This window comes from Odontesthes bonariensis, chromosome 12 (assembly GCF_027942865.1).
Source record: "Odontesthes bonariensis isolate fOdoBon6 chromosome 12, fOdoBon6.hap1, whole genome shotgun sequence".
Classification (NCBI taxonomy): Eukaryota; Metazoa; Chordata; class Actinopteri; order Atheriniformes; family Atherinopsidae; genus Odontesthes; species Odontesthes bonariensis.
The window spans coordinates 30,868,302-30,895,324 of record NC_134517.1 but is presented as its reverse complement, the minus strand read 5'-3'; the positions used below and the strand labels follow the sequence as shown (position 1 = coordinate 30,895,324).

The following is a 27,023-nucleotide window of genomic DNA, read 5'->3' as shown; positions in this document are numbered from 1 at the left end:
GTCCTCTGCCCTTACCACGCCCTGCTTTGAACGCTCTAATTTTTTCAAAGTAAACGCTTCGGACCCCGCGGGACACTCAGCTAAGAGCATCGAGGGGGCGCCGAGAGGCCGGGGCTGGGACAGACGGTAGCTCGCCTCGCGGCGGACCGTCAGCTCGATCACGAGATCCAACTACGAGCTTTTTAACTGCAGCAACTTTAAGATACGCTATTGGAGCTGGAATTACCCCGGCTGCTGGCACCAGACTTGCCCTTCAATTGATCCCCGTTAAAGGATTTAAAGTGTCCTGTATTGTTATTTTTCGTCACTACCTCCCCGAGTCGGGAGTGGGTAATTTGCGCGCCTGCTGCCTTCCTTGGATGTGGTAGCCGTTTCTCAGGCTCCCTCTCCGGAGGGAGAAGTAGCCTGAGAAACGGCTCGAGGTTATCAGTCACCAAAGCGGCCGGGGCAGCCCGGGGTGCCGCTTGGGTTTTGGGTCTGATAAATGCACGCATCCCCGAAGGTCAGCGCTCGTTTTGCATGTATTAGCTCTAGAATTGCCACAGTTATCCAAGTAATGGTAGAGCGATCAAAGGAACCATAACTGATTTAATGAGCCATTCGCAGTTTCACTGTACTGGCCGTGTGTGCTTAGACTTGCATGCTTATGTTCATTTTATTGTGATCTTAACGCAAGTTTGATTTTTTTTTTAAATATCGTCAAAATATCTTTATCGTGAAAATCCTAAAAAATATAGAGATATTTTTTTTTGCCCATATCGCCCACCCCTACTCACAGTGAATTAAACCGAGTCCCTTCAAACACAAGCTCGAACGCTTAATGTCAGAGCTGCAGTGTAAATGTGAAACTGCTTTATATTCCATTCAGCTGACATAGACAGATTCTTCAGCCTTTTGTTTCCAGCACTGTGTCTCAACTCCATACAAATTGGGCAGCTCAGTCCTTATTTTATTTCTTTGCGAGTGAGCAGAGTTAACATTTTTCCACATTTGTGCCACCTGCATTAAATGCAAAACAAAGCCTGAAATCCATCATTGTTCCCCGACTTAAATTCCAGCACTTTCAGAAAGCCAGACTTTCCGGAGAGTAAAACCACCTCCCTCAGAACTTAATTTAGACAGGCTCCTCTGGTGGAAATGTAGATGAACTAAGTTCCTCAAATGATTCTTAGTCCCCAGTGGGTGGGTTTGTGGTGGAAATGCAGCTTTAATTTCCACTATGGGTCAAACTCTAAAAGCACTGGATCGTTCTCTTGCGGCTGCATTCACCACATATGACCCCTGATGGGTTACCAGAGCAGATTCTGCACTTCGAAGCCAGGAAAACATCATATACAATGAAATAAACATCCATGTTAAAATCTTATGTTGCTGATCTTGTTTTTCAGCTCGTCACCCTTCTGTTGATGGTGTTGCAACAAGTGCAGATCTGAGATATAAAACAGTCTGGCTGCATGTAGAGATGTTGTACAAGACTCTTCATCTGCATGCAGAACAGAAAGCCTTTGTTCAGAGCAGCTTGGTTTAATTGCAGATTTATTTTGAGCCAGCCGTTCAGTGGATTACAATGCACAAGAGAAAAAAAACAACTGTTTTGGCTGCATGAGGCCTCGACTGTTAGTCACAGCTGTGTTTACAGGACACCGATTAATTTGGACAAAGGCGGTTTTATTGATTGATGTGGCTGTTCGGTAGGCTGACAGGCATCACAGAGAGTGGAATGAGACAACAACAACAACAACAACAGGAAAGCAGCAAATAAAGCAATCAATACATCTACTTAAAATGACCCAGCATTTTTCCTAATTGTTTATCAACATCCAGCTACTTTTACCTGTTATACCCCTCAGAAATCAGGCTCCTGATTGGCTCAGAGAGGAATGACAGAACCACACTCACTGTTTATATCTGACAAAGAAAGTGTTACTTACCACGATTTGAGTTAAAATCATTTGCGTACACAACAGACAGTTTCTGAAGATAAATAAAACCTTTTTACCCACCTCCTTTATATGATAACCAATACTATTAACGTCCTGCATAATAAACACATGTCAGGGCCAAACTAAACTGTGTGTAATAGCGTAACTATACCCATTTGGCCAATGGAGCGCTGAAATACTCCAACCAGTCACACCCATTGAAATAATAGGCGAGTGTGCTGCACTTATCTAACCAAAAACACAATTTAACCGCACGCATTTATCAGTCCTTCTAAAAAGTCAGCTCCGTCAGCCCTTTCTCAACCCGGGATTATTAAACAGCTTGAATATTTGATCTGGTGCAGCTTTATCAGGTCAAACACAACCACATATTCCCAGTTTTGGTGCAGACAGTTAGTTTGAGGACAAAAACAGAGAGTTGGAGCTCTTCCTTCTTTCTCTTCCTCTGTAAATCAACAGAGTGAAACTAAAAGGAAGGCTGCCACTTCCAACACACTTTTCGTGTTTTGGGGCCTTTCTTTAGCTTTATTAGCTTTATCTCAAGACAACTTAGGTGCTTAACTTCTGATATTCAGTCAACTGCACTTTGATCGGCATGTATTGATATTAAAAGCATTGATTTAGTAAAAAAGATGAACACTTCAGTGTTACTTTGACCACACCGTGACGTTAAATGAAAAAGAAGCAATTTTTGGTGAGAGCTTCTCTATACACAGTATAAATTCCTTTAGAAATTATCTTTTTAAACATAGACTAAGCACAAAAAGAGAGTTGACTAAAGGTTCTTTTCTTATTTTTCATACTATTACTCTTGTATTGCATGTGGAGAGAATGACCAAAAGATTCCCTTAATGATCTTTATCAGAAAATATACTCGGCACTATGGTGCAATACTGAAGACAAAATATACACTTCATCAAATGAAAACTTATAGGCTGTATATGTTAAAGATGGACATAATAAAGATAGTTTCTGAGAACTGAGGTGAGTGCAGTGGTGCCTTTACTTGCGTTTCCACTGGGAGACACTGGGAGTTGTCTCCAAAAATCATCAAGTTCAAGGTTTGTCCACAGGTTTCATACAACTCTCCAGCGTCGCTCTCTTGACCAAATATGGTAACTTCCGGCTCAGATGAGAAAGAAAAGCACAAAAACACGATGGCAGCAGCTGAATGCAGAACCTGAGGCTCTGAAGCTGTAGTCTGCAAACCAGTTGGTGGTGCCACTATGGTTACGTGAGCAAGGAAGGTTTGATCTGTGGTGCAAAATAAGAGCTTAAAACTAAGATAAATACTTTCTCTATTAAAAATAAAGGCCATGCATCAAAAGCAGAACAGAGTATCAGTAGGTGTACAGAATTTAAAGTTCTACAACTTTTTGTAAGGTGAAATTGAGCCTCGACTTGGTAAATACCTCTGCAGGAAAATCATTTTTCACCAACCTGCACTTTATGCACACAAGAACTGTGTCCAGATCCGCAACATACCATCATACACTGTCATTTTTCTTTTTTTTTTTAATTACATTTCGCCCTTAAATCTGCAGAGTGATAAATTATTGCACCGAGCACCATTGTTCCAGATAAATATTGCCTTGTCTCACTGTGTGTTGATCACTGTGCTTGAAATTAAAACAAAGCTACTATAATTTCAACTAAATTTGTATTACTCGTAGGCTTTTTCCACATAATTTCTGTCAACAATCAAGCCAATCTTAAATACCACAGCACATTTTCGTGATAAATCTATGTTCCAACAGTGTAAATGATGATCCAAAATCCAAGAGACCAAACTAAGGTATGAGAGGTAGTCTCAATTTCCCAGGCTAAGTCTCTATGTCATTTTAGGGTGATTTAAGACTTTTTAATGTGTCCTAAAGTGAGAGTATTGATAAACTGCAAAGTGCTGCATCCTTAATACTGATAAATCCTCACATATTACATTATCAATTATGTGGGATTTAACTTTAGCAACTGATCAAATCTTAAGTTAGTAAAATCTTAAGAGGGAAAAGGAATAATAGTTGTTAAGATGTGAAAAATGCACAAAGTTATTTTTGAATGTATTGGGCCCCAGAAGAAAAGCAGTGATGCAAAAATGTGGATTCATTTTCCAGACTTTCACTTGCTCTCTGTTCCTTTTGCTTTCTTTTGGTCTTTTTGGTTGAACTTGCGACTTAAACAACTGAAATGTTAAAGAGACACGACTAAGAAGTGTAATAATAACATGAGGGAATAACAAGTAAAGGTTTTGTTGTCTTTTATCTTTAAATTAAAACGCTTTTAATGGCATGTTTTAATTTTAAAACCCCTTCAAACCATCTTAGCACATAGAATGCAGTTGAATACACGGATAAAGCAAATAAACTAATTTAAAAATGCACTAGAACACAGTGTTTGGGTAAATATGTCAAATATAAACTGGGAATGAGTGAATTAGGGGGGTTGAAATAACTTTTAACGGTGTGACGCTTTGTCCATATTCTGACATCATGATCATCTTCAGAGAAACTATGAATACTCTCATTTAAGTGTCTTACTTTAGGTTGCTTGGGGGTTTAAAGAAGTCCACAGAGAAGCCGAAGTAGCTTCCCTCGGGTCCGGAGAACACGGCTGGTTTGTCCACATCCAGGTTGAAGGAGCCGCAGCGATGGAAATTGAAACACACCAGGACGAGCAGCCCGACAGCTGTCCGACCTCCTGCCATGGCTTCTGCTGGAGACCTCCGCGTCTTCGCCGAGGAAAACACCACCCAAGAAGATGCTGCCAGTCACAGTATTACTGGGTTAGACGTTCCCGTTCAATCCACCCACAGACAGCGTCACTTTAAACAAGCTTAGAATCTCAGCTCTCCAAACAGCAGCTCTCCCCCGCAACCGCCGAAGGAACAAGTCGTCATGTATGAGTAAAATAAAGCAGTTTCCCGGCTTCTACTGAAACCACCGGTCGTTTACACGCCGAGTGAGGCGGTGGCGGAAAGCCCGGATAAAGTGCGGCTCTGAGCGGCTTTGCGTTCGCCTGTTTTATCCGATAAAAGCCGCAGAATCACGGAACAAGCCTGGGAGAGGCCAAGACTGTTTTGAGTATGGAAGTGTGTCAGCGCAGGCTTGTCTCAACAAGCTAAAGTAAGGCTAATTTACATGCAAAGCTAACCCAACAACATCCGGTTAGTGCCTGTCAAAATAAAGGTACTCGGACAGCCTGTCTGGTAAGGCAAGGCAAGCCAAGGAAAGTTTATTTGTACAGCACAATTCAACTACAGGGCGATTCAAAGTGCTTTACAGATACATTAAAACAGTAGAAATAAAAAGCATGATTTAAAATTTAAACAAAAAAGAAAGAAATATGAACAATAGACAAAATCAGTAGTTAAAATGTGATTAATTTTTTAAACTCAACCTTCAGATTTGGAGCTTTATTCAAATGCAGCTGAAAATAGGTGTGTCTTCAACCTGGACCTAAATACACTGAGTGTTTCAGCTGATCTGAGGCTTTCTGGGAGTTTGTTCCAGACATGTGGAGCATAGAAGCTGAATGCAGCTTCTCCATGTCTGGTTCTGACTCTGGGAACTGATAGAAGACCGGATCCAGATGACCTGAGGGGTCTGGAAGGTTCATACTGGGTCAGGAGGTCACTGATGTATTCTGGTCCTGGACCATTCAGTGGTGAAATTTACCTCCAGGCCCATACAGAAGACTAACTTTAGTGCTCCAAGCCTACATATTTTTCCATTTTTAAAATTTTTTGTTCACACAAAACGTAATATTGGCTATTTATTTAGTACTTCCCAATCTATTGGCAGTCTCTGTTAAGTGTTTGAGAGTTCTTTGTTTATTAACAAATCTTTTTTTGCTACTGAATATGCTGATGTTTTACTGTATGGTACAGAGATTTGCATCAATATTAAGAGTTTTCTCTAGTAGTGTTGAGTGTTGAAATATACACTAAAATCAATTAGCTTGATGAAGTATTTCCAAATGTGGCCCTTTATTCGAGTTTCAGAAAACATTTACTTTAGCATACTTAAAAGAAATAATGAAAACATATGAAGGATAAAACACATATGAAGGTTTTTTTGTGTTTTTCTAGAAGTTGTGAATTTCAATTAAAGGGCAATGAGTGTAATGGCAACTTGGATGGGCTGAAACCCTCCCACAACTCTGAATTTGATTAAAAAATGGATAGAAAATGGATGGATGGATGGAGTCTAATAAGCCGGACTTTTAGCATTAAGTGTGTTTTTATTTTTGGAGTGAAGATTTCACCCAGTTGCAAAAGCAAATGAATGACCTAAGTGGTGTTAAAAATTAAGCATGGGCTGAGCAGTGTCCCTAAAAGGCTTCACAGAGAAAACAAAGTGTTGTTCATCCTGATTAAATTGCATTTTAGTTGGTTCACAAATACCCTAAAACTGACTAAAGCTGTATACATAAATTAACAAAAATACCAGCATTAACAGTTTCTAAATTTTGTGACAATATGCATGAGTTCATACTTTGCAATGATATCAAACCCAATGTTTTTTTTTATGTTTTGACTGTTGCTCTGACTATATAATAGGATTCATTGGCATTTTTTCCCACTATTTTGTTTACATGTAACAACAGTTATTTTCTGCAAAAATGCTAAATCTATTAAATGCTAGCAGATTTCTAAGTAAATTTTGACAAAAAATATTATACATGTTTACTTCATATTACTGGTTATAGAATGATCTTTGCTCAAAATGTTTGTAATTATCAATAAACATACAGAATGACAACAGAATGCTTATATGTTGTGTTACCATGAAGCAGTTAATTGTGGACAGGACACAGGCGTAATCAGTGAAATGAGCAGCACACACCAGCAGTGTTTATTCGTCATGATGTTTCAAAGAGTCTTTGAGGATTCTATAAAACCTTTCAGATCTGGAGTGAATGTTAAAGCATCTTCTTGGCGTTTATTTTTGGGTATATTGATGTTCAGCTTCATGACTCACACGTGATGAAAAAACATGGGAAGCACAAGCTGGAGTTTATGCTTTATGATTGAAAATGCCCACCAACACATTTTCTTACAGGCCTCCATTTTATAATCGTTCAAAGTCATCTGGATTCCTTTGTTGTCTTACAGTATGTTAAATAAGTCCAATTTCCACCCTTTTTATGTGTTCCCAGCATCATGCCAGCTCTGAACAAACTTTTTTCAGGCTCTGTTTGTTTCTCTACACGATAACAGCTGTGGCTCTTACATTTTAAGTGAATGAGTTTCATTGTTGTGAACTCTTACTGATATAATTACGAGCAATTCAGAGACTTAAACATCAGTATTAATCACAATGCTGTGTTTAGAGGCCTGCTAGTGTACTATTCACTCATTCACATGCCTGTGGGATTACTTAAATCCTTCAAATGTGACTCCAATCAATGGTCTAAACTAGCCTGTGTAAGTTGTGGTTTTACTCTGAAAGCCATTTTCGTGTTTTTCGCAGTGTGCCTGCATTTAACTTCACACAGAAGACTCTTTATGCACAACAGGAAGCTCATTCCACAGCATCAGACTGGAGGAACAAACACTTCTGTAAAGACGCACAGGGTCATCAGTAAAAAGGATTTGTGACTGTGCTAGCACAGTAATGAGTCATAAACTTACTGTGTGATAAGCAGGAGAATGTAAAAAAAGAAGCCAAACTAAAGATAATGTACAGTAACAGTTCAGTAATAGTATCTCTAGATTTTTTGTTTCAAGATAATTAAATGAGAGTGAAAATATGCAATCATAAAGTTTGTCTTATGATGAAAACTATTTAGTCTGTAGTGTTTAATCCCGACCCTCTGCTTAACTCTTTTAAATCTCATTTTATCCAGTATACAGTATAAATTATCGTTAAAGGCATGTGCCCTGTCCTTTAAACTCAATTTGGCATAACAAAGAAGACTGTTTTAAGTAAAATGGTTACTCACAGGTTCATAACTTTAGTTGCTTTCCTTAAAACAGAAAACAGGTGTTAATTTGACCAAATGTGATTTGGGTAAACTTCAGAGTGTATCGCTACAAATGAATTATTGAGGACTTTGCCCCCCTGCTTTTAAACTGAATTGATAGCAGATCTCTTTGAAGCCAGGATGGAAAAGAAAACTGATCACAGCTGTCACAGCCTGCTTAATTATTCAAATGTCCATCTAAAAGTTGTTCAAAGACTAACTTTCCTTTAAATCCTTTAAATCTTCCAAATAAGACACAAAGGATTTATCAGATCGGCCTAATTCAAGGCTGGCAAGTTCACCGTCAATCCCCAAGACAGAGCTTAAGGAACTCTGGAATTCACACCAAATCAGGTCTTTTAACTCAAGAGAAGGTGAGCTATCCGAATCCCATACAGAGTTCTGAGTCCAGAGAGCCACATACCACATTACCTTGGATAGGTTGTCCGTAAGGACAAGTCAAATCTCAGTCATTGACACCTTGGCCGAACCTCATATCAGGACAGGTGAGTCTATACTCTGTAGTACTCTGTCAAATCTGAAACCCAGATGGGCAAATTTCACAAGTCTATCAATAAAGTTAAGTCTGGATAAGTCAATGCACATGTTTATGTACAGTGAGGTATTTTATGGCGGTTATGGATAAACGCCACATGTCTTGAGCTGAGACTGTCCAATCTAGTTCACGCTCAAAGTCAAGCGAAACAAGCCCTAATTCAAGACAATTAAGTCTTAAAAAGAAAGACAGGCTACTCCAAGTCAAGCCCATGCTAAGTTATGACAGGAAAATCCCACAAAGCCCACATCAAGTCTTGTGTCATGAAAAACAAGTCTAAGTTCTAAATTAAATTGGACCACTCCCAATCAGCTTTACCAGGTCAATGGCATGACATACAAGTGAAGTTATGTTTAATTTAGAACAGTCCTGAAAGCTTTTGTTGGCCCAAATTCCACATCCATTAAATCAAAACATGTCTGTAAAAATTATGTGACATTCAAGTTCTGATTCCAGCTGAGTACTCCTTCTTGACAGCACAAACAATACTGGCTTAGAAAAGGGATTACAAGTTGTCTAACACCAATAACAGCATTTGGTAATGCTGATGTGGAGCTACACCCCAATGGTTTTCTATCCATAAATCCACAAGGAGTCATGTCTGTGCACAGCAAGAAAGCTTTTCGTCTTATTTGGCCATGAACTGCTCTGAATCACTGCTACAATGAAGTGTACACTCAAGAATGTGTGGCAGAACTCCCGTGAGATTCACAAGAGTGGGGGAGTTAATGTGTTTATATGTGGATGAAGGAGAGGGGGTGGGGGTTGATACTTACAGTGTTGGACATATGATTACGGTGTACGGTATCAAGATAAGCATTTAAGATCAGTTTACATGTTAGGTTTGAATGTGTCTGAAACAGCATGTTGCAGGAAAAAGGTTGTCAAAGCACAAGAGAGCACGGTGTGTATGTGTGAAAGACAGAGATGGTGTAATCAGCATTGTGTAAGGCATAACTATGCAGATTACGCACCCTGCAGAGCACAGATGCATGTAAGCCTGGTTTCAATGTGTTGTAAAGTTTATGCCCTCCTGAATGTGTTTCTTTATGAGGACCAGTCTGAGTTTTAGTTGGGTGGAGGTGGATGATGAGGACATTTTTGCAAAGTGAGAATATTTTGGCTGGCCTTCGCTCACTTTGGCCTGGACCTTAAATGGACTGTTTGAGGATTAAGACGTAGTTTTAAAGGTTAAAATAATGGGCGTCAAGAACCCCTTAAACTCAAGAACATGTTATAGCCGCGCTGATCCACAGCTCAGGACGTAGCAGTTTTGTAACAAAGATTATAAAATGACTGCAATTTGAGGGCTAAGAAATGGTTTGCCATTTAAAACCATGACTTACCATATGTTTTGGAGTGAAATATACAACAAATATGTAAATGGCCCAAAAAACAATGGATATTGCAATAAATGCCACAGAAATAAAGTGATGTAATCACACAAAATTGCAATAATCAATTCATACAAATTTAGATAAATTGATATTTTCACTTTATTTTTTTCAAGTAAAAAAAATGTTTTAATACATCATCAGAAATACATACATTGTCATTTAAATTAAAGTTGTTTTTTTTTACATCTAGTTGTATATTTATTCATTTTTGTAGCTATTCCTATCACTTTTCTACTTTATGATTCATTGCATCATGGCAGTTTCAGTCCTTTGAAGTTTTGGTCCATAAAACTGGCAGGAAAATAATGTGTGCCACTCCTAAGATGCACAAAAGCATTTATAAATAGCACAAAGGGGTATGTCGGTGGCAGTAATCTGTGACTGTCACTCTAAAAACAGAGGGAAGCCCCATCACACGCAACATTTTATAAAGCTGTTTCACTTTACTACTTTGCTGTCACTCGAAATAAGATAGATTTAGTTAGATTTAAAATACAGAGTTTGGGGAAAAAATAAAAATATATATTTGCAAAACCATAGACAAAATGAAACACTGCCATCTCACAATTCAGAGATTTTATTGTGACTGTAAGACGTCACACTGTGGAGACATGTAGCTGTTACATGTTCTGAGTGACTTTTTACAAATGTAAAAGGTCTACAACAGCAAATGGGTTTATTCTCTCCAACAGAACACAATGAGCAGCTTAAAATGTCTTGCTTGTTGTCCATTCTTTACTTCGCAACATAACCATTAAGCAAATCACATAATCCCAGCCAAGCGGCAAGTTTGGCACATCTCAAGCAAAGCATGAGCAGCTTCCTTCAACTCAATCCTTAAGACCAATCAGAGTTTTTCAAAAATAAACGACTGCCACTGCTGCATTAAAGCACAGTCAAATGATGTGTTTGAGAACATTAAAGAATATAATCCTTTTATGGTAAATAGAATTGTGAACATGTCAATAGGTATCATATGGGCTCTTTCAGTTGATTTAATAAGCGATGGCTAACAGCACCAAATGCAGCAGACAAAGAGCAACGCGAGCATGAACTCGGACCCTTCAAGCCGCTCAGGAATGATTCTGTGTTTAAAGGACAGTATATACTGCAGTCTAAGCTTTGAGGTCAGGGGGGGTTTTCAGCCTAAAATAATAATAAATACAAGTTGATCCCTTTCAGGCTGTGAGTAAACCGTCAAGGCATTCTGCCACTTCTAGCTTTCTCTGTTGGAGATCATCGTACTTTTAAGTACAGCCAAATTCCCCAAACAGATGTTGCTTTAAGTAAAGTGATTGGCGACTTTGTCCAATGATGCTGCAATCATTTAGGATTTTCTCAAATCAGATTGACATAGATTGAGAGTGGAAATGTTTTAAGCAAACGTGAGTTGACACGTTGTCCTAACGGGCTGATTTTCAGTCATAATTCCTGATCCTGATAGACACGTGGCAAAAGAAACAGTGAAAAATGTGAACGACAGCAGTTTTATTGGTAATTCAGCTGTATTCATATACGCTTACGCTTTACTGTTTTAACAAAAATATTTTAAAAATTAAGGGTTGCTTGATTTTGTCAAATTTTTGTCGGCCTAACTTGTTTTATGCATTTTTTTCGTGTCATTTAAACACTCTCAGTGATTCAGAGGGTGTGCATCACTTCTGCTTCACCACTTACATCACACCAAACCAAATATGTGGGATATAAAAAGTGCCATATTCATTTAAAATCAAAATCGTAATTTCTCAGGTGAAAAAAAGAAAACAAAAATTGAACAGTGGTGGGAGCAATTACAACAGCTTCTGCGAAGTCTGATGAACATAAATCTAACAGCTTTGCTCCCACCTAGTGGTCAAACAGCAGGCTGCGGTCCAGCAGTTCAATCTCAGACCAAACATTGACTGAAGCATGGTTATGAATGAATCATTTTTATTAGATAGTTAGTAGAATGACGCACAAAACTGATAACTAAGATGCCTAACTAGGATCTAATTATAATCTCAATGCTTATTCATCTACCTCAGGTCGAGAGAGGTTCAGTGGAAACACTGCGTCCTGAGGCCAAATGCCAAATGCCACTTTATACAATGACACTTTCTCCAGATCACTTAGTTTGTAAATATTGTTTTTTTTAATTGAGGCTGCTAATTTGCAAACTGCACATTTTGTATTCAGTTACTTATTTTATGTTAGCTTTACTTTAGTACTTTCCCTCTTGTATCATAACTGTTATACAGCAATTTCCCTCAGGATAAATAAAGCTTCTTGAATCTTATTCAATAAGCTGAAGAAATTTGAAAAACCTGAGCGACGTTTGTGCAGAGGTCAATCTACTCTCAATCCCTAAGTTTGGATATTTGAAATATTATTTCTGAAGTAGCGGCAACATAATATAAGACAATGAATACATGATATATTATCTGAAGTTGAATGTTTTAAAGAAATAATTGATCATTACATAACACAGTGCAGTTATATACATTCAACATTTTTGTCCAAGGTGTGTGTGGAGCAAACTTTCTCATTCACCATTTAAATTTTCTCTTTCAATTTATTATTGTACTTGCCATTATTTCTCTTTGTACATTTGTAAATTAGTATTGTTTGTATTCCTGTTATTAATGTTTCCACATTGACTTTTGAAATTGAATTGGAGCTCCGTAACAGAGCAAATATCCCCACGGGATTAAACCAGATTAAAGTGTGCCTTAATATGAATTAGAGTTCAGAGGTAAGCAGTAATGCACAGAAAAGGCTTTTTTATTTTTATTTTTTACACATAATATTCATAAAATCAATGTTGTGTCAGTCCAGAATATCACTTTATCAGACACTTGTTTGAAATTTAATTTATCAAGCCTACAAAACTTCCTCTCAGCATGGTGGTCACATCTTTTAAGTTTGAGAGCCCAAAGCAGGTTTCTTTTCGTGTAATAAATATGCCATTACTTGCATTTGGTCCTCTCTCAACAGGAGCATACAGTAAGTGACCACTAGATGGAAGCAGAAGCAAGCTGATGTATTGGAGGTCGTTACATGTGAGCTGTAACAGATTATTAAACTATGCAGTACAGTGTAAACTATCACTGATTTGCTATAAAAAAGTGTGTTTTAGTTTATTTGAGTAAAGTAAACCCTGCACTAAAATGTGTTTAAATAAGTTTAAATCTGTACAGAATAGGTCTTATTTTAGGAATAGGTTCGGGTCTGATTACTGGTTCAAACGTGCAGCAGAGGTGTGGGGCTGGAGCTACTCTGCACCCTTTTTTTTTAATAAATACTCCACCAAACTACAATAATACAAGTTCACTTCCCTTAAAGCAGGGCGACTCTGACAAAGACAGGCAGCAGATGAAAACATACATGGGCTGATGCAGGGACTTCTCCAGGCAGACTGTCAGAATAATCACAACATTAAAACAGATTATAGTCACAAAAATAAGCAAATACAGACCAAAGAAAAGAGACCTGAGGAGTCCAAAGTCTCCTTTTAAACTGATTCAAGGATGTTAATCAAAGCTAATGTGGTTTCATCAAATGAAACATGAAATATTTGATGCTGTTCAGGTGATGAAGAGTAAAGAGTGACAAAATATTAGAAGTAATCGTGAAAGACATCTAGTTTTGAAAGAAGCAGTGATTTTGCAGGAGTGATTAAGGTTAACAGTGAATATACATGTGTGATCTGCACATATAAATTACAGCAAAATTCCACGAGCACATAGAGTGAATAACAGTGAATCATAAACTTCTCACTGTGCATGCTGTGATGTGAATTATTTACTGGGAGTCCTTTTGCGAACAGTTAGCCGTGTAAAAATCCCTGTTTTGATCTGCGGTAGATTGAGTCCATAAACTAGAGGGTTAATGATGGGGGGAATGATTAAAAACTCCAGAGACAAAAAAACTATGAAAACTGCATCAATTTCATCAGCTTCAAGACGACTCAGTGAAAGCTCGCAGAACACAGACAAAGAAAAGTTAACAAATGTCACCAGGTGGGGCAGGCAGGTTCGCAATGCCTTTCCTCTGAATTCAGACGAGCTTTTTCTGCAGATATGCAGAATCCGCAGGTAGGTGTACAAGACAAAAAACAAAGGGACAAAGATAGTTGTTATGGCAACAACCAGACCTGCTATGTTGTTCACACTCGTGTCCACACAGGAGAGCTGAACCACTGGCCAATTTGTACAGAAAAGTCTGTTCAGTTTATTTCCACATAAAGGCAAGTTAATAGTGAGTGAAAAACCATATCCAAGTACAACTACAGGGTAGAGCTCTGCAAATATTATTAAACACATCACCATCTTAAAAGTCATTTTACTGTGATAGTGTAAAGGCTGGCAAATGGCTACAAATCTATCATAGGCCATGATGCAGAGAATAGTCATTTCACATGATGCATACATGTAAATAACAAACATCTGAGTGAAGCAAAATGGACGTGATATTAAATGAGTGTCAGACAGAATGTCCATTAGAAGCCTGGGGAAGAGGCCGGCTGAGCCGTACAGAGAATTAAAAGACAGGCAGCAGATGAAAACATACATGGGCTGATGCAGGGACTTCTCCAGGCAGACTGTCAGAATAATCACAACATTAAAACAGATTATAGTCACGTAAATAAGCAGGCACAGACCAAAGAAAAGATACCTGAGGAGTCCAAAGTCTGTAAATAGTGTTAAGTGAAAATAATAAGAGTTCAGGCTGCTGTTATTCTCCATTTCAGCACAAAAGCAGAGCTGGAAGAACAGAAGTGAGAGAGGTGGAGGATTAAGAAGGTGAGAGAAACAAGTTAAATGAGGACAAAATTGTAAATAGATGATAAAAATTCGGTGACATCAGGGTATCCATTTAAGCTGCAAACACTCCACATTTCAAACAAACACATCTGACAGTATTTAGAATACCGTATAATATTAAATAACTATAGAAGACACTTGGGTGGAGGATAGCTGCAGGTGATAAATTAACAAACAGCCTCACATTTCTCATTGAGAGATTTCAATGTTTCTGTGTAATAAACAATCTCTCAGTCCAATGAATAAAGAAGAAATTAAAGTGGATTTTAAGGCTGGCCAATGGCCAAGTTGTAATATCCAATAGTTACATATACTAAATTAAACAACTTTGAAAAAACAGTACATGTATCAGCCAAGAAAACACACAAAATCTCTGGTCTGTCACAGTAATAAAGACATAAACACATGCTGGCATCCGGCTCTGCATCAGTGTATCTACAGTGAGCTCCTGGAGAAATGCACAGCCCTCTCCCCTTATTATCTAACTTTGAACCTGTTCTGCTGTTCCACTGAGAACGGTCACATGGGCCAGAAGAGTCTAAAGCAATATGTGCTATAATTATCACCAGTATCTGACAGCAGTTTGTTATTCTGTAATCTGGTGTCATGCATTAGTATCACATTACTAACAAATCTGAATGTGGTACAGACATGCAGCAATGATCTGTATGTGAATAAAACATAAAAAAAAATGTGCTACTGTTCACTCTGATGTGAAAATGTTTATCATTATATCTTTACCATTTACCATAAAAAAAAATCCATTCATTTTCTATATCCGTTTAATCCAACTCGGGGTTGAGGGAGGATTGGAGCTTATCCCAGCTGTCATTGGGTGAGAAGCGGGGCACACCCTGGACAGGTCGGCAGTCCATCACTGGGCCACACAAAAAAACATCCACGCTCACTCCTAGGGTCATTTTAGAGTCACTAATTAACCTAACATATATTTTTTTGGGATATGGGAGGAAGCTGGAGTAGCCAGAGAACCCACGCATACACAGAGAGAACATGCAAACCACACACAAAAAGGCCCCAGCTGGGATTTGAACCAGGAACCCCCTTGCTGTGAGGTAACGGTGCTCACCAACACACCACTGTGCTAAAATGTACAGCCAAAATAATAGTAAAAGAAAAAAAGAATTACTGGTATGATTATGTTCTTTTGTCAGTGAGGAAAATTTCTGTATTTGTAACATAAACAGGAAATAAAACACAATGAAGTGGATGGTGAGTGTAGAAACACAGGACTGTAGGTGTGGAGACCAGAGTTACGTGTACAGTACAATGTAAACTATCACTGATTTGCAATAAAACAGTGTGTTTTAGTTAATTGGAGTAAAGTAACTTCTGCATTAAAATGTGTCTGAATAAGCTGAAATCTGTTCAGAGTACGACCCCCTCTATCTCCAGATTTAGGATTTTTTAGGTATTGTTGCTGCTTAAAAAGTGCAGCTGAGGTGTGACGCTGGAGCTCCTCTGCACCCTTTTTTTTTATATAAATACTGCACCAAACTACAATAATACAAGTTCAATTCCCTTAAAACAGGGCGGCAGCTTTTAAATTGATTTAAGGATGTTAATCAAAGTTAATCTGATTTCATCAAATGAAACATTAAATTTTTTATGCTGTTCAGGTGATGTAGAGTAAAGAGTGACAAAGTATTGAAGGTAATCATATTCATTGCACAAAAAAAGTGGTTACAATGCAATATATTCTAGAGTTTGTGTAGTACATTATGGTTGAACCAATATTTTAAAGTTGTGGTTTGGGTCAAGCTGATTTGAACTATTCATTTAACTGGTGATTTAAATGAAAAAATGAGTAACGTGGGGAACAACCTGGGGAACAACTCAAATGTGCAATTTATTTGATACGGCAAATTTTTATGGTGGTACATGATGTACAAAAACTAAACAAGTGGTTCTAAAACCCCTCAGAGAAGGCAAAAAAGAAATGGGATTTAAAGAGGGGTGAATCTGTTTTATTTAATTGAAACTCAACTTAAATCCATTTCTATTAGATACATGTCCTATTAATAAAAAGGAGTTGTGTGTTATGTGAAATTACCTAAAATAAAGCACTTAAAGCTGACTTGGAAGGAGTCTTGACACCAAAGTTGATATTGTTGCCTAAATAATAATGCAAAAATGGACTTCAAAAGGCTGAAAAAATCTTGTTCTTTGTTGATCTCACAAGTAGTCATGGCTGAGAACAGAAATCTCATGCAAAATGGGCTTTATTTTAAATAAAAGCAATTTGCATGAGTTATTAAGGTTAACAGTGAATAAACATGTATTATCTGCACATATAAATTACAGCAAAATTCTACAAGCACATAGAGTGAATAACAGTGAATCATAAACTTCTCCCTGTGCATGCTGTGATGTGAATTATTTACTGGGAGTCCTTTTGCGAACAGTTAGCCGTGTAAAAATCCCTGTTTTGATCTGCGGTAGATTGAATCCATAAACTAGAGGGTTAATGATGGGGGGAATGATTAAAAACTCCAGAGACAGAAAAACTATGAAAACTGCATCAATTTCATCAGCTTCGAGACGACTCAGTGAAAGCTCGCAGAACACAGACAAAGAAAAGTTCACAAATGTCACCAGGTGGGGCAGGCAGGTTCGCAATGCCTTTCCTCTGAATTCAGACGAGCTTTTTCTGCAGATGTGCAGAATCCTCAGGTAGGTATACAAGACAAAAAACAAAGGGACAAAGACAGTTGTTATCGCAATAACCCGACCCGCTATGCTGTTCGCACTCGTGTCCACACAGGAGAGCTGAACCACTGGCCAATTAGCACAGAAAACCCTTCTCAGTTTATTCCCACATAAAGGCAAGTTAACAGTGAGTGAAAGACAATATCCAAGTACAACTACAGGGTAGAGCTCTGCAAATATTATCAAACACATCACCATCTTAAAAGTCATTTTACTGTGATAGTGTAAAGGCTGGCAAATGGCTACAAATCTATCATAGGCCATGATGCAGAGAATAGTCATTTCACATGATGCATACATGTAAATAACAAACATCTGAGTGAAGCAAGATGGACGTGATATTAAATGAGTGTCAGACAGAATGTCCATTAGAAGCCTGGGGAAGAGGCCGGCTGAGCCGTACAGAGAATTAAAAGACAGGCAGCAGATGAAAACATACATGGGCTGATGCAGGGACTTCTCCAGGCAGACTGTCAGAATAATCACAACATTAAAACAGATTATAGTCACGTAAATAAGAAAGCACAGACCAAAGAAAAAATACCTGAGGAGTCCAAAGTCTGTAAATAGTGTTAAGTGAAAATAATAAGAGTTCAGGCTGCTGTTATTCTCCATTTCAGCACAAAAGCAGAGCTGGAGGAACAGAAGTGAGAGAGGTGGAGGATTAAGAAGGTGAGAGAAACAAGTTAAATGAGGACAAAATTGTAAATAGGTGATAAAAATTCGGTGACAACAGGGTATCCATTTAAGATGCAAACGCTCCACATTTCAAACAAACACATCTGACAGTATTTGGAATACCGTAGTAACATTAATAACTATAGAAGACACTTGGGTGGAGGAAAGCTGCAGGTGATAAATTAACAAACAGCCTCACATTTCTCATTGAGAGATTTCAATGTTTCTGTGTAATAACCAATCTCTCAATCTAATGAATAAAGAAGAAATTAAAGTGGATTTTAAGGCTGGCCAATGGCCAAGTTGTAATATCCAGTAGTTACATATACTAAATTAAACAACTTTTAAAAAACAGCACATGTATCAGCCAAGAAAACACACAAAATCTCTGGTCTGTCACAATAATAAAGACATAAACACATGCTGGCATCAGGCTCTGCATCAGTGTATCTACAGTGAGCTCCTGGAGAAATGCACAGCCCTCTCCCCTTATTATCCAACTTTGAACATGTTCTGCTGTTCCACTGAGAACGGTCACATGAGCCAGAAGAGTCTAAAGCAATATGTGCTATAATTATCACCAGTATCTGACAGCAGTTTGTTATTCTGTAATCTGGTGTCATGCATTAGTATCACATTACTAACAAATCTGAATGTGGTACAGACATGCTGCAATGATCTGTATGTGAATAAAACATAAAAAAATATGCTACTGTTAACTTTGATAACATGTGAAAATGTTTATCATTATATCTTTACCATTTACCATCAAAAAAATCCATCCCTTTTCTTATATCCGCTTAATCCCACTCATCCGGGCAAAGGAAGACATCATCCAAATTTGTGTATCGTCATTGAGGGTCTTGTGAGCTGTTCTTTGTCTGGTACCTCATCTGGGATCTGTTTGCCTTGGGTGACCCTACCAGGGGCCCCGAGCAACATAGCTCAGACTCATTGGGGCCCGCAAACCCCCCCACCACGATAAGGTGACATGGGAGTATGTCAATCAATTATGTTGATCAAAGTCAATGTGGTTTCTTTTAATGAAAGCTTGAATATTTTATGTTTTTCAGGTGATGTTGAGTAAAGAGTGACAAAGTATTAAAGGTAATCAAACGGATAGTTGGAGCCTCTTCCATTTATCCAACTGTCTCAAGTAAGCCCTCAAGTCATACAGCTCTCGTCCATCTAACACAACTGTTTCCACGGTTGACCTGACACTAGTCCCCACTGAATATCATGATCTTGGTACAGTTTTTAGTAAAGATAAAGCACTATCCTTACCCCTTCACCGCCCATATGACTGCACCATAGCCATCTTATCCGGAGCACATTACCTACTAGAATATTCCACAATCTGTCACGCCCTGAAAGCGAGTTACTGGAGACCTACATCTGTGACTCTGTCATGGCTGGAATAATTAGGCCGTCATCTTCCCCTGTTGGAGCAAGATTTTTCTTTGTTCAAAAGAATGATAAGTCTCTGCGACCCTGTATAGACTTTCGAGGATTAAGTCAGATCACCGTGAGAAATAAGTATCTCTTGCAACTTATAACCTCAGCTTTTGAACTCATTTAGGGCACAACCATCTTTTCCAAGCTCGATATCTGCAATTCTTATCACCTGGTACGAGTTTGGGAAGGTGATGAATGGAAGACAGGCTTGAATACACCACAAGGACACTTTAAGTATCTTGTCATTTCTTTCGGCCTCACTAATGCATCTGCAGTGTTTCAAGCACAAACTAGTTATGTACTGAGGGATTACCTTAATCAATTTGTTTTTGTGTACTTAGATGGCATCCTTCTCTTCTTCAAATCCCCAGCTGAACACAGCTTACATGTCCGTCGGGTTCTCCAATGGCTTCTGGAGAACCGCCTCTTTGTGAAAGCCGAAAAGAGTGAGTTCCACGTCCCATCAGTTTTCTTCCTCGGCTACATCTTCCAGGGCGGGCAGGTGAAGACAGATCTAGAGAAAATAAATGCAGTGGCTGAGTGGCCCACTCCCACTAATCGTAAGATTCTGAGGTTTTGAAAATTTCTATAAAGCTTATCACCCAAGCACTGGTCCTGCTGACCGCCGTTTTGTTCCCACCTCTTCTCGCTCCACTGTCATCCACAGGACCCATACTGCCAGGTTTGCATGCCACCCCGGGATTCATGGAACAACCAACCTCCTTCAACGCTATTTTTGGTGGCTCTCCCTTGAAACCAACACTAGGGAATACATGAATACTTACACTGTGTGTGCCAAGAGTAAGAGCACTAACTCTTACCCTCCATCGCCCTCCTTCTGGCCTATTGCAGCCTCTGGAGGTACCTGGTTGCCCCTGGTCACACATCTTGTTGGATTTCAATACAGGACAACCTCCCTTCCAAAGAAAAACCACCATTCTCACCATCTTAGATCGCTTTTCCAAGGCTGCTTCATTTAATTCCCCTTGATAAACTTTCCTCTTCTTCTGAAACATCAGACCTGTTGATTAACCATGTTTTTTGCCTCCATGGAAACCCCTCCGAGGTGGTGTCCAACTGGGGACCCCAGTTCGTCTCTCATGTTTGGCAAACCTTCTGTGCTGCTCTGGGTGCTAAGGTTTCCCTGAGTTCTGGTTATCACCTCCAGTCTAACGGACAAACTGAACGTCTTAACCAGGAGCTTGAGGCCGCCTTCCGCTGTGTATCCTCTAACAACCCCTCTTCTCTGAGTAAACAATTACCCTGGGTCGAATACGTTCACAATACCCTCACATCCTCTGCCACAGGACTGTCATCTTTCGAGGCGTCACTAGGATATCAACCTCCTCTGTTCCCCGAAGAAGAGAGAGATTTGGAGGTTCCCTCTGTTCAGCACCATCTTGAATGGGCTCAGCGCATTTGGACTCAAGGGCCGTGTAAACTCTCGCAGCAGTGTGTCGCAGTGAGCTTGTCGCAGACATGACGCAGTTATTTTTGATTTATGCCCACTTTTGAAGCGCGGTCTGCGCTATGTTAATCCCACGCCACAACGCAAGAGGGACAATTACGAACAAGCTAGGATTGTGGGTGTGGTGGGTGGCGTGTTTCTCTTCCGGTTACGGAGGTCATTCAACAACAATGGCGACTGGACGAATGCACACTTTGATTGAGATGCAGCTGATCGATCTAGAAATAGAAGAAATATTGCTACAACTGGAGCTGGCAGAGAGGCGAAAGAATCGTCACGGTTAGCGTCACCATCAGCCGGTTAGCAAACCGGAAATACGCATAGTGTAGAGCGGATGTAGAGTTGAACAATCAGAGGCCTCCTTTCTCTCTTCCCTGCGGCGATATCTGCGGCACTGTCTGCGGTGAGACAATTTTGGGGAGGTGCACCAGATTGTCTGCGTAAGGGAGGGGGGGGGGGCTGTCTGCGTTAACTGCGACACACACGCAGACGACCTGGTTTCCGACCATAAATCAGCCTTCAGACCCCGGGAGGCTATAGTATGCCCTGTGGAACACAATCACCGTCTGATGGATCGTCATCAGGTTCTTGCAACTCTGTACACTCCTGGTCAACGGGTTTGGTTGGGGACCAAGAACATATCTCTGTAATTCACCTCCAAGAACCTGGCTTCCAAATTCATTGGTCACTTCGAGGCATACTCAGTCAATAACCCTTCCGCCTTTCGCCTTAAGCTCCCTCCTTCCATGCACATCCATCCCACGTTCCATAAGTTACTAATCAAATCTATGTCTTCCATGAATTAGCAAACTAATTTGAATCATTGCACTATCGTGGAAATATCTCCTAACCCTCTCCTTCCACCTGCAGAGTTCTTGCCCAACCTTGATTCAGCCTTCGGCTCTCCACTCACTTTGTGTCCAAATAATTCCTTTTACCTTGATTCACTATCTGCGCTTGAGTCCGTACTTCCAGACAGGACACTTTTTCTCTATTTGTTGGAGTTGTCTAATTTTTTGTTTTTCGGAAGAACATTTCCATCGAAATGTGCATGCCCACATACACACCACTAGCACGAGTAAAAATGACACAAATCTAACAACTTTGCTCTCATCTAGTGGTCAATCAGCAAGCTGCAGTGCAGCGGTTTAATTTCAGACCAAACACTCACTGTATCAAGGGATTGGCTGATACAGTGAGTGATACAGTGAGTGTTTGAGGGATTGGCTGACACAACTATACTGCAGTGTCCCTGAACCACTGGAATGTCCTGTACGTCTCTGGTAGGTTGGTTTGGATTGATCACCTTGAGGAAAGCAGGTGATGCTTCCAATCAGCAGGCAAGAAATCCACAACACCAGTGACCCGATCTCCTGGAGAAGCGGTAGATAATGGATGGATGGATGGACACTCACTGAAACATGGTTATGAATGAATAGCTTTCTTGAGGTAGTGAGTAAAATTAAGAATAAAACTGAGAAAAAAAGATGCTTTTTTTCTCATTTTTATTAATTATCATCACAATACTTATTTGAGCAGCCTGAGCGAAGTTTGTACACAATTCACTCAACTGACCATTCCTAAATTTGGATATTTCAAATATTATTTCTGAAGTAGCAGCAACATAATATCAGAACATGAATATATGATAGATTATGTTGGAGGAGGGACTATTTGAAAGAAATAATTCATTTCATAACAAAGTGCAGATATTCTGTACACTGATTTTTTTGTCAATGGTGTGTGTGAACTACCTAATTCACTATTTTAGTTTTCTGTTTCAGTTTATTGTTGTATTTCTAATAATTTTTCTATTTTCATTTGTATATTCGTATTGTTTGTTTTTCTGTTAGCAATTTTACAATTCTTTTGAAATTCCAATGGAGCCCCATGACAGAGCATTTTTTTTCAATTCAATTCAATTCAATTCAAAATTCAAAAATACTTTATTTATCCGAGAGGGAAATTAAATGTTGATGTAACTCAATTAAATCAAGGAGTTACGTATTATAGATGCTGATGGCTGTGGGCAGGAAAGATTTCCTGTAGCGGTCCGTTTTGCATCCAAACTGAAGAAGCCTTTGACTGAAGAGACTCTGTTTTCTGATAACAGTCTCATGGAGAGGACGTTCAGGGTTGTCCATAATTCTCTTGATTTTATGCAAAATCCTTCTTTGCATTATTGTCTCCAGAGGTTCCACAGTCGTCCCCAGAACAGAACCAGCCTTCTTTATCAGGTTGTTGAGTCTTTTTAGGTCCCTGGTTCTGATGCTGCTGCCCCAACAGATGACGCCAGAGGAAATGACGCTCTCAACAACAGACTTGTAGAATATCTACAACATCTTGTTGCAAACCTTGAAGGACCTTAGCTTCCTCAAGAAGTACAGTCTGCTCTGTCCTTTCTTGTAGATTGCTTCACTGTTGTGTCTCCAGTCCAGTCTGTTGTCCACATGAACACCAAGGTATTTATATTCCTCAACCACCTCCACTTCTTCTCCCATGATGGAAACAGGGTTTGATCTGACCCTGTTTCTCCTGAAATCTACAATCATCTACTTTGTTTTGTTAACATTCAAGATGAGATGATTGTTCCCACACCATGCCACAAAGCGGTCTACCAGCTCTCTGTACTCAGCTTCTTGTCCATCTCTGATACACCCGACAACTGCAGAGTCATCTGAATATTTCTGTAGATGACAGAAGTCTGACTTGTACTGGAAGTCTGAAGTGTACAGAGTGAAAAGGAATGGTGAGAGTACAGTCCCCTGTGGTGCTCCTGTGCTGCTGATCACCTGGTTAGACACACAATTCTTCAGTCTGACAAACTGTGGTCTGTTTGTCAGGTAGTCATTAATCCAGGTGATTGTTGAGGCCTCCACCTGAGTCTTCTGGAGTTTCAGACTAAGCAGATCAGGCTGGATTGTGTTAAATGCACTGGAGAAATCAAAGAACATGATCCTCACAGTGCTGCCTGCTTTATCCAGATGACAGTGGGTTTGTTGAAGCAGGTGTATGATAGCGTCTTCAACTCCAACTCCATGGCGATAAGCAAACTGCAGGGGGTCCTGATATGTGCTCATTGATATCTGAAGGGTGAGTTTTCTTTGGTACCGGAACCAGACAGGATGTCTTCCACAACAGTGGTACCTTCTCTTGGGTCAAGCTAAGGTTGAAAAGGTGTTGCAGAATCCCACAGAGCTGCTCTGCACAGGCCTTCAGGACTCAGGGGCTGACACCATCTGGACCTGCAGCCTTGTTCCGGTTCAGTCTCTCCAACTGCCTCTTCACCTGACTTCTAGAAACAGAAAAGTGGGAGGGGGAGGCAAAGGGGACAGCAGCATCTCCTGATTGGGTTGATGACAAACTAGTGGAAGCAGAAGAATCCATGACTGAGGTGGAGGTGGAGATGTTACAGGAAAGCTGTGGGTCAGAGGAGGGTGGGATGTCTCTTTGGCTGGGAACAGGAGGGGAGGATGGTGAGCTTGTTCCTGAACTGAACCTGTTGAAGAATGTGTTCAGCTCATTTGCTCTGTCCAGACTTCCATCCATCTGATCCTCCCTCTGCTTGAGGCCTGTGATCTTCTTCATTCCTGACCACACATCTCTGATATTGTTCCTCTGCAGTTTACTCTCAATCTTCTTTCTATACACCTCCTTGCTCTCTCTGATCTTGACTTTGAGCTGCTTCTGTATACTCCTCAGTAACTCCCTGTCTCGCTCCCTAAAGGCTCTTTTTTTCCTGTTCAATAGTTCCTTTAGCTCACTGGTGATCCAGGGTTTGTTATTAGGGAAGCATCTCACTGTTCTGGTGGGGATGGTGTTGTCCACACAGAAGTTTATATAGTCAGTCACACACTCAGTCATGGCATTAATGTCCTCTCCATGTGGCTTACAAAGAGAAATCCAATCGGTTGCATCAAAACAACCCTGTAAGGCTTCTTCAGCTTCCTCTGACCACTGTCTAACAGTCCTTTTTGTGACAGGTAGTCTCTGGACAAGGGGTTTATATGCTGAACAGAGAAAAACAAGGTTGTGATCTGATTTACCCAGGGGAGGTCTTGATTTGGAAATGTATGAATCCTTGACATTTGTGTAAAACAAATCCAATGTCTTGTTTTCTCTGGTAGAGCAGCTGACAAACTGTTGAAAAGTTGGCAGTGTAGCAGAGAGTGAGGCATGATTAAAATCACCAGATATTGCCACAAAAGAATTGGGGTGTTGAGTCTGTGGCTGTGTTCGAAACCGCCTACTTCTCCTACTATTCCTACTAGTCATACTTTTTTAAGTTCCCGTATGTACACTAGATGCATACTAGATTCGCCGAAATGTTGAGTATTCATCATGAGGTTACTTGTCACACTCAAACTACCCAAGATGCAACGTAACGTGACGTCGCCCATCGCCATTTGAACGGTCAAATTCCGTTAACGGGACGAGAGCAGTCAAAACGGCATAACCGGAAGTGCGTTGCTCACAGCGGCTAGCTTTACTAGCGGCGAATTCGTGGGAACAAAATTGTAAATAGCCGGTATTTTGTCAGATTTTCAACACCTTGGGGGTCTAAATGACTACTTTCTCGCCTGAAAATGTGTCAAATGTTGCTAAAGTTATATATTTACAGAGTTTATAGCTTAAGCGAAATCAGCTTTTCAGGCCGGCTGATTTCGGCTCGGGCAGGAGTGAAGTGCAATTGTGTGTAAACGCGCTGCATACTGTCTGATAGATGAGAATGCCGTATTAAGTATGTAGTATGTAGTAGGCGGTTTCGAACACAGCCTGTATCTTTGCAACAACGGAACTGATGACATCACATGCAGTGTCGGCAACAGCTGAGGGTGGAATGTAAACAGCCACCAAAACAACACTGGTGAACTCTCTTGGCAAATAATATGGACGAAAACTTACTGCCAATAGTTCAATGTCAGGACTGCAGATACGACTCTTCACAGTAACATGTCCTGGGTGAAACCATCTGTTGTTGACAAGCACTGCCAATCCACCCCCTTTCCTTTTCCTGCTACTCTTTATATCTCGATCTGCTCGTACAGTCAGGAAGCCCGGCAGAGAGACGCTGGAGTCGGGTATATGATCCTGTAGCCATGTCTCAGTAAAACACATAATGCTACATTCCCGATATTCTTGCTGAGTCCTTGTCAAGGCTAGAAGTTCATCCAACTTGTTAGCTAACGATCTTACATTTCCCATGATGCAGGATGGCAGAGATGGTTTGAACTTCTTCTTTCTTTCTCTCCTCTTTGCTCCTGCTCTGCATCCACGACGCCTCCTTTTCAATTCCAGTGGGATTTCTGGCTTCAGTTGTCGAATTATTTCTGCTTTTCCAATGTTATTCAGCTGCTCCCTGTTGTAAACCACCTTGTTGCTATGGTTATGCATCATGACAAAAGAGTAAAATATACAAAAGTATTGGGAAAAAATAATCCAGCTGCACAGCATCCAAGGCAGGAAGGAACAGTTGTCCAAAAAATGCAATTCCTTCCAAGAAATAACAGGAATGAAATTTAGAAAAAAAAGAAAAATCTCAATGTGAGGTACAGAGCTACTCCAACGTGCTGCCACCCTCAGCAGCGCATTCTAGAACCATGATTCTGGGTATGATTCCAAGGGATCATACCCAGTTATATGTCTGTTTCTGAATAAGGTAAGTTTCTGAAAGCAGTGATGCACAGAAAAGTGCGTTCTATATCAAATATTCTTAAATTCTATGTTGTGCAAAGGCCAAATTTTTCACCACATGTGAGACTCTGTGTATTTGCGCCCATATTAATTTGAGCTAAGCTACGTACCCAAAAAGACATGTTATCAGACACTTGTTTGAAACCTGATTCATCAAGCCTAAAAAACTTCTTCTCAGCACAGTGGTCACATCTTCCAAGTTCAACAGCCCAAAGCAGGTTTCTTTTTATGCAATAAATCTGTCATTGATTGCATTTGGTCCTCTGTCAACAGGAACATACAGAAATATATAGTGACCACTAGATGGAAGCACATGTAAGCTTCTGTTGTGGACCAAGT

At 39.9% G+C, this 27,023-nt stretch overlaps 3 protein-coding genes across 3 annotated transcripts in view; all 3 read right to left on the bottom strand.

Annotated features, from left to right (window-relative positions):
• itgav (integrin, alpha V) overlaps positions 1-5,060 on the bottom strand; it is a 44,244-nt gene extending 39,184 nt beyond the window's left edge. The window contains exon 1 of the mRNA XM_075480090.1: positions 4,481-5,060. Within this exon, the coding sequence (XP_075336205.1) occupies positions 4,481-4,647 (167 nt within the window). The 5' untranslated portion in view covers positions 4,648-5,060. The remainder of the gene's footprint in view (positions 1-4,480) is intronic.
• Positions 5,061-13,636: 8,576 nt separating this feature from the next.
• LOC142396034 (olfactory receptor 10T2-like) lies at positions 13,637-14,584 on the bottom strand. Its single transcript, XM_075478578.1, has one exon. The coding sequence runs from the start codon at positions 14,582-14,584 to the stop codon at positions 13,637-13,639; it is 948 nt and encodes a 315-aa protein (XP_075334693.1).
• Positions 14,585-17,056: 2,472 nt separating this feature from the next.
• LOC142396033 (olfactory receptor 51L1-like) lies at positions 17,057-18,004 on the bottom strand. The gene has a single exon (XM_075478577.1). The coding sequence runs from the start codon at positions 18,002-18,004 to the stop codon at positions 17,057-17,059; it is 948 nt and encodes a 315-aa protein (XP_075334692.1).
• Between the last annotated feature and the right edge of the window lie 9,019 nt (positions 18,005-27,023).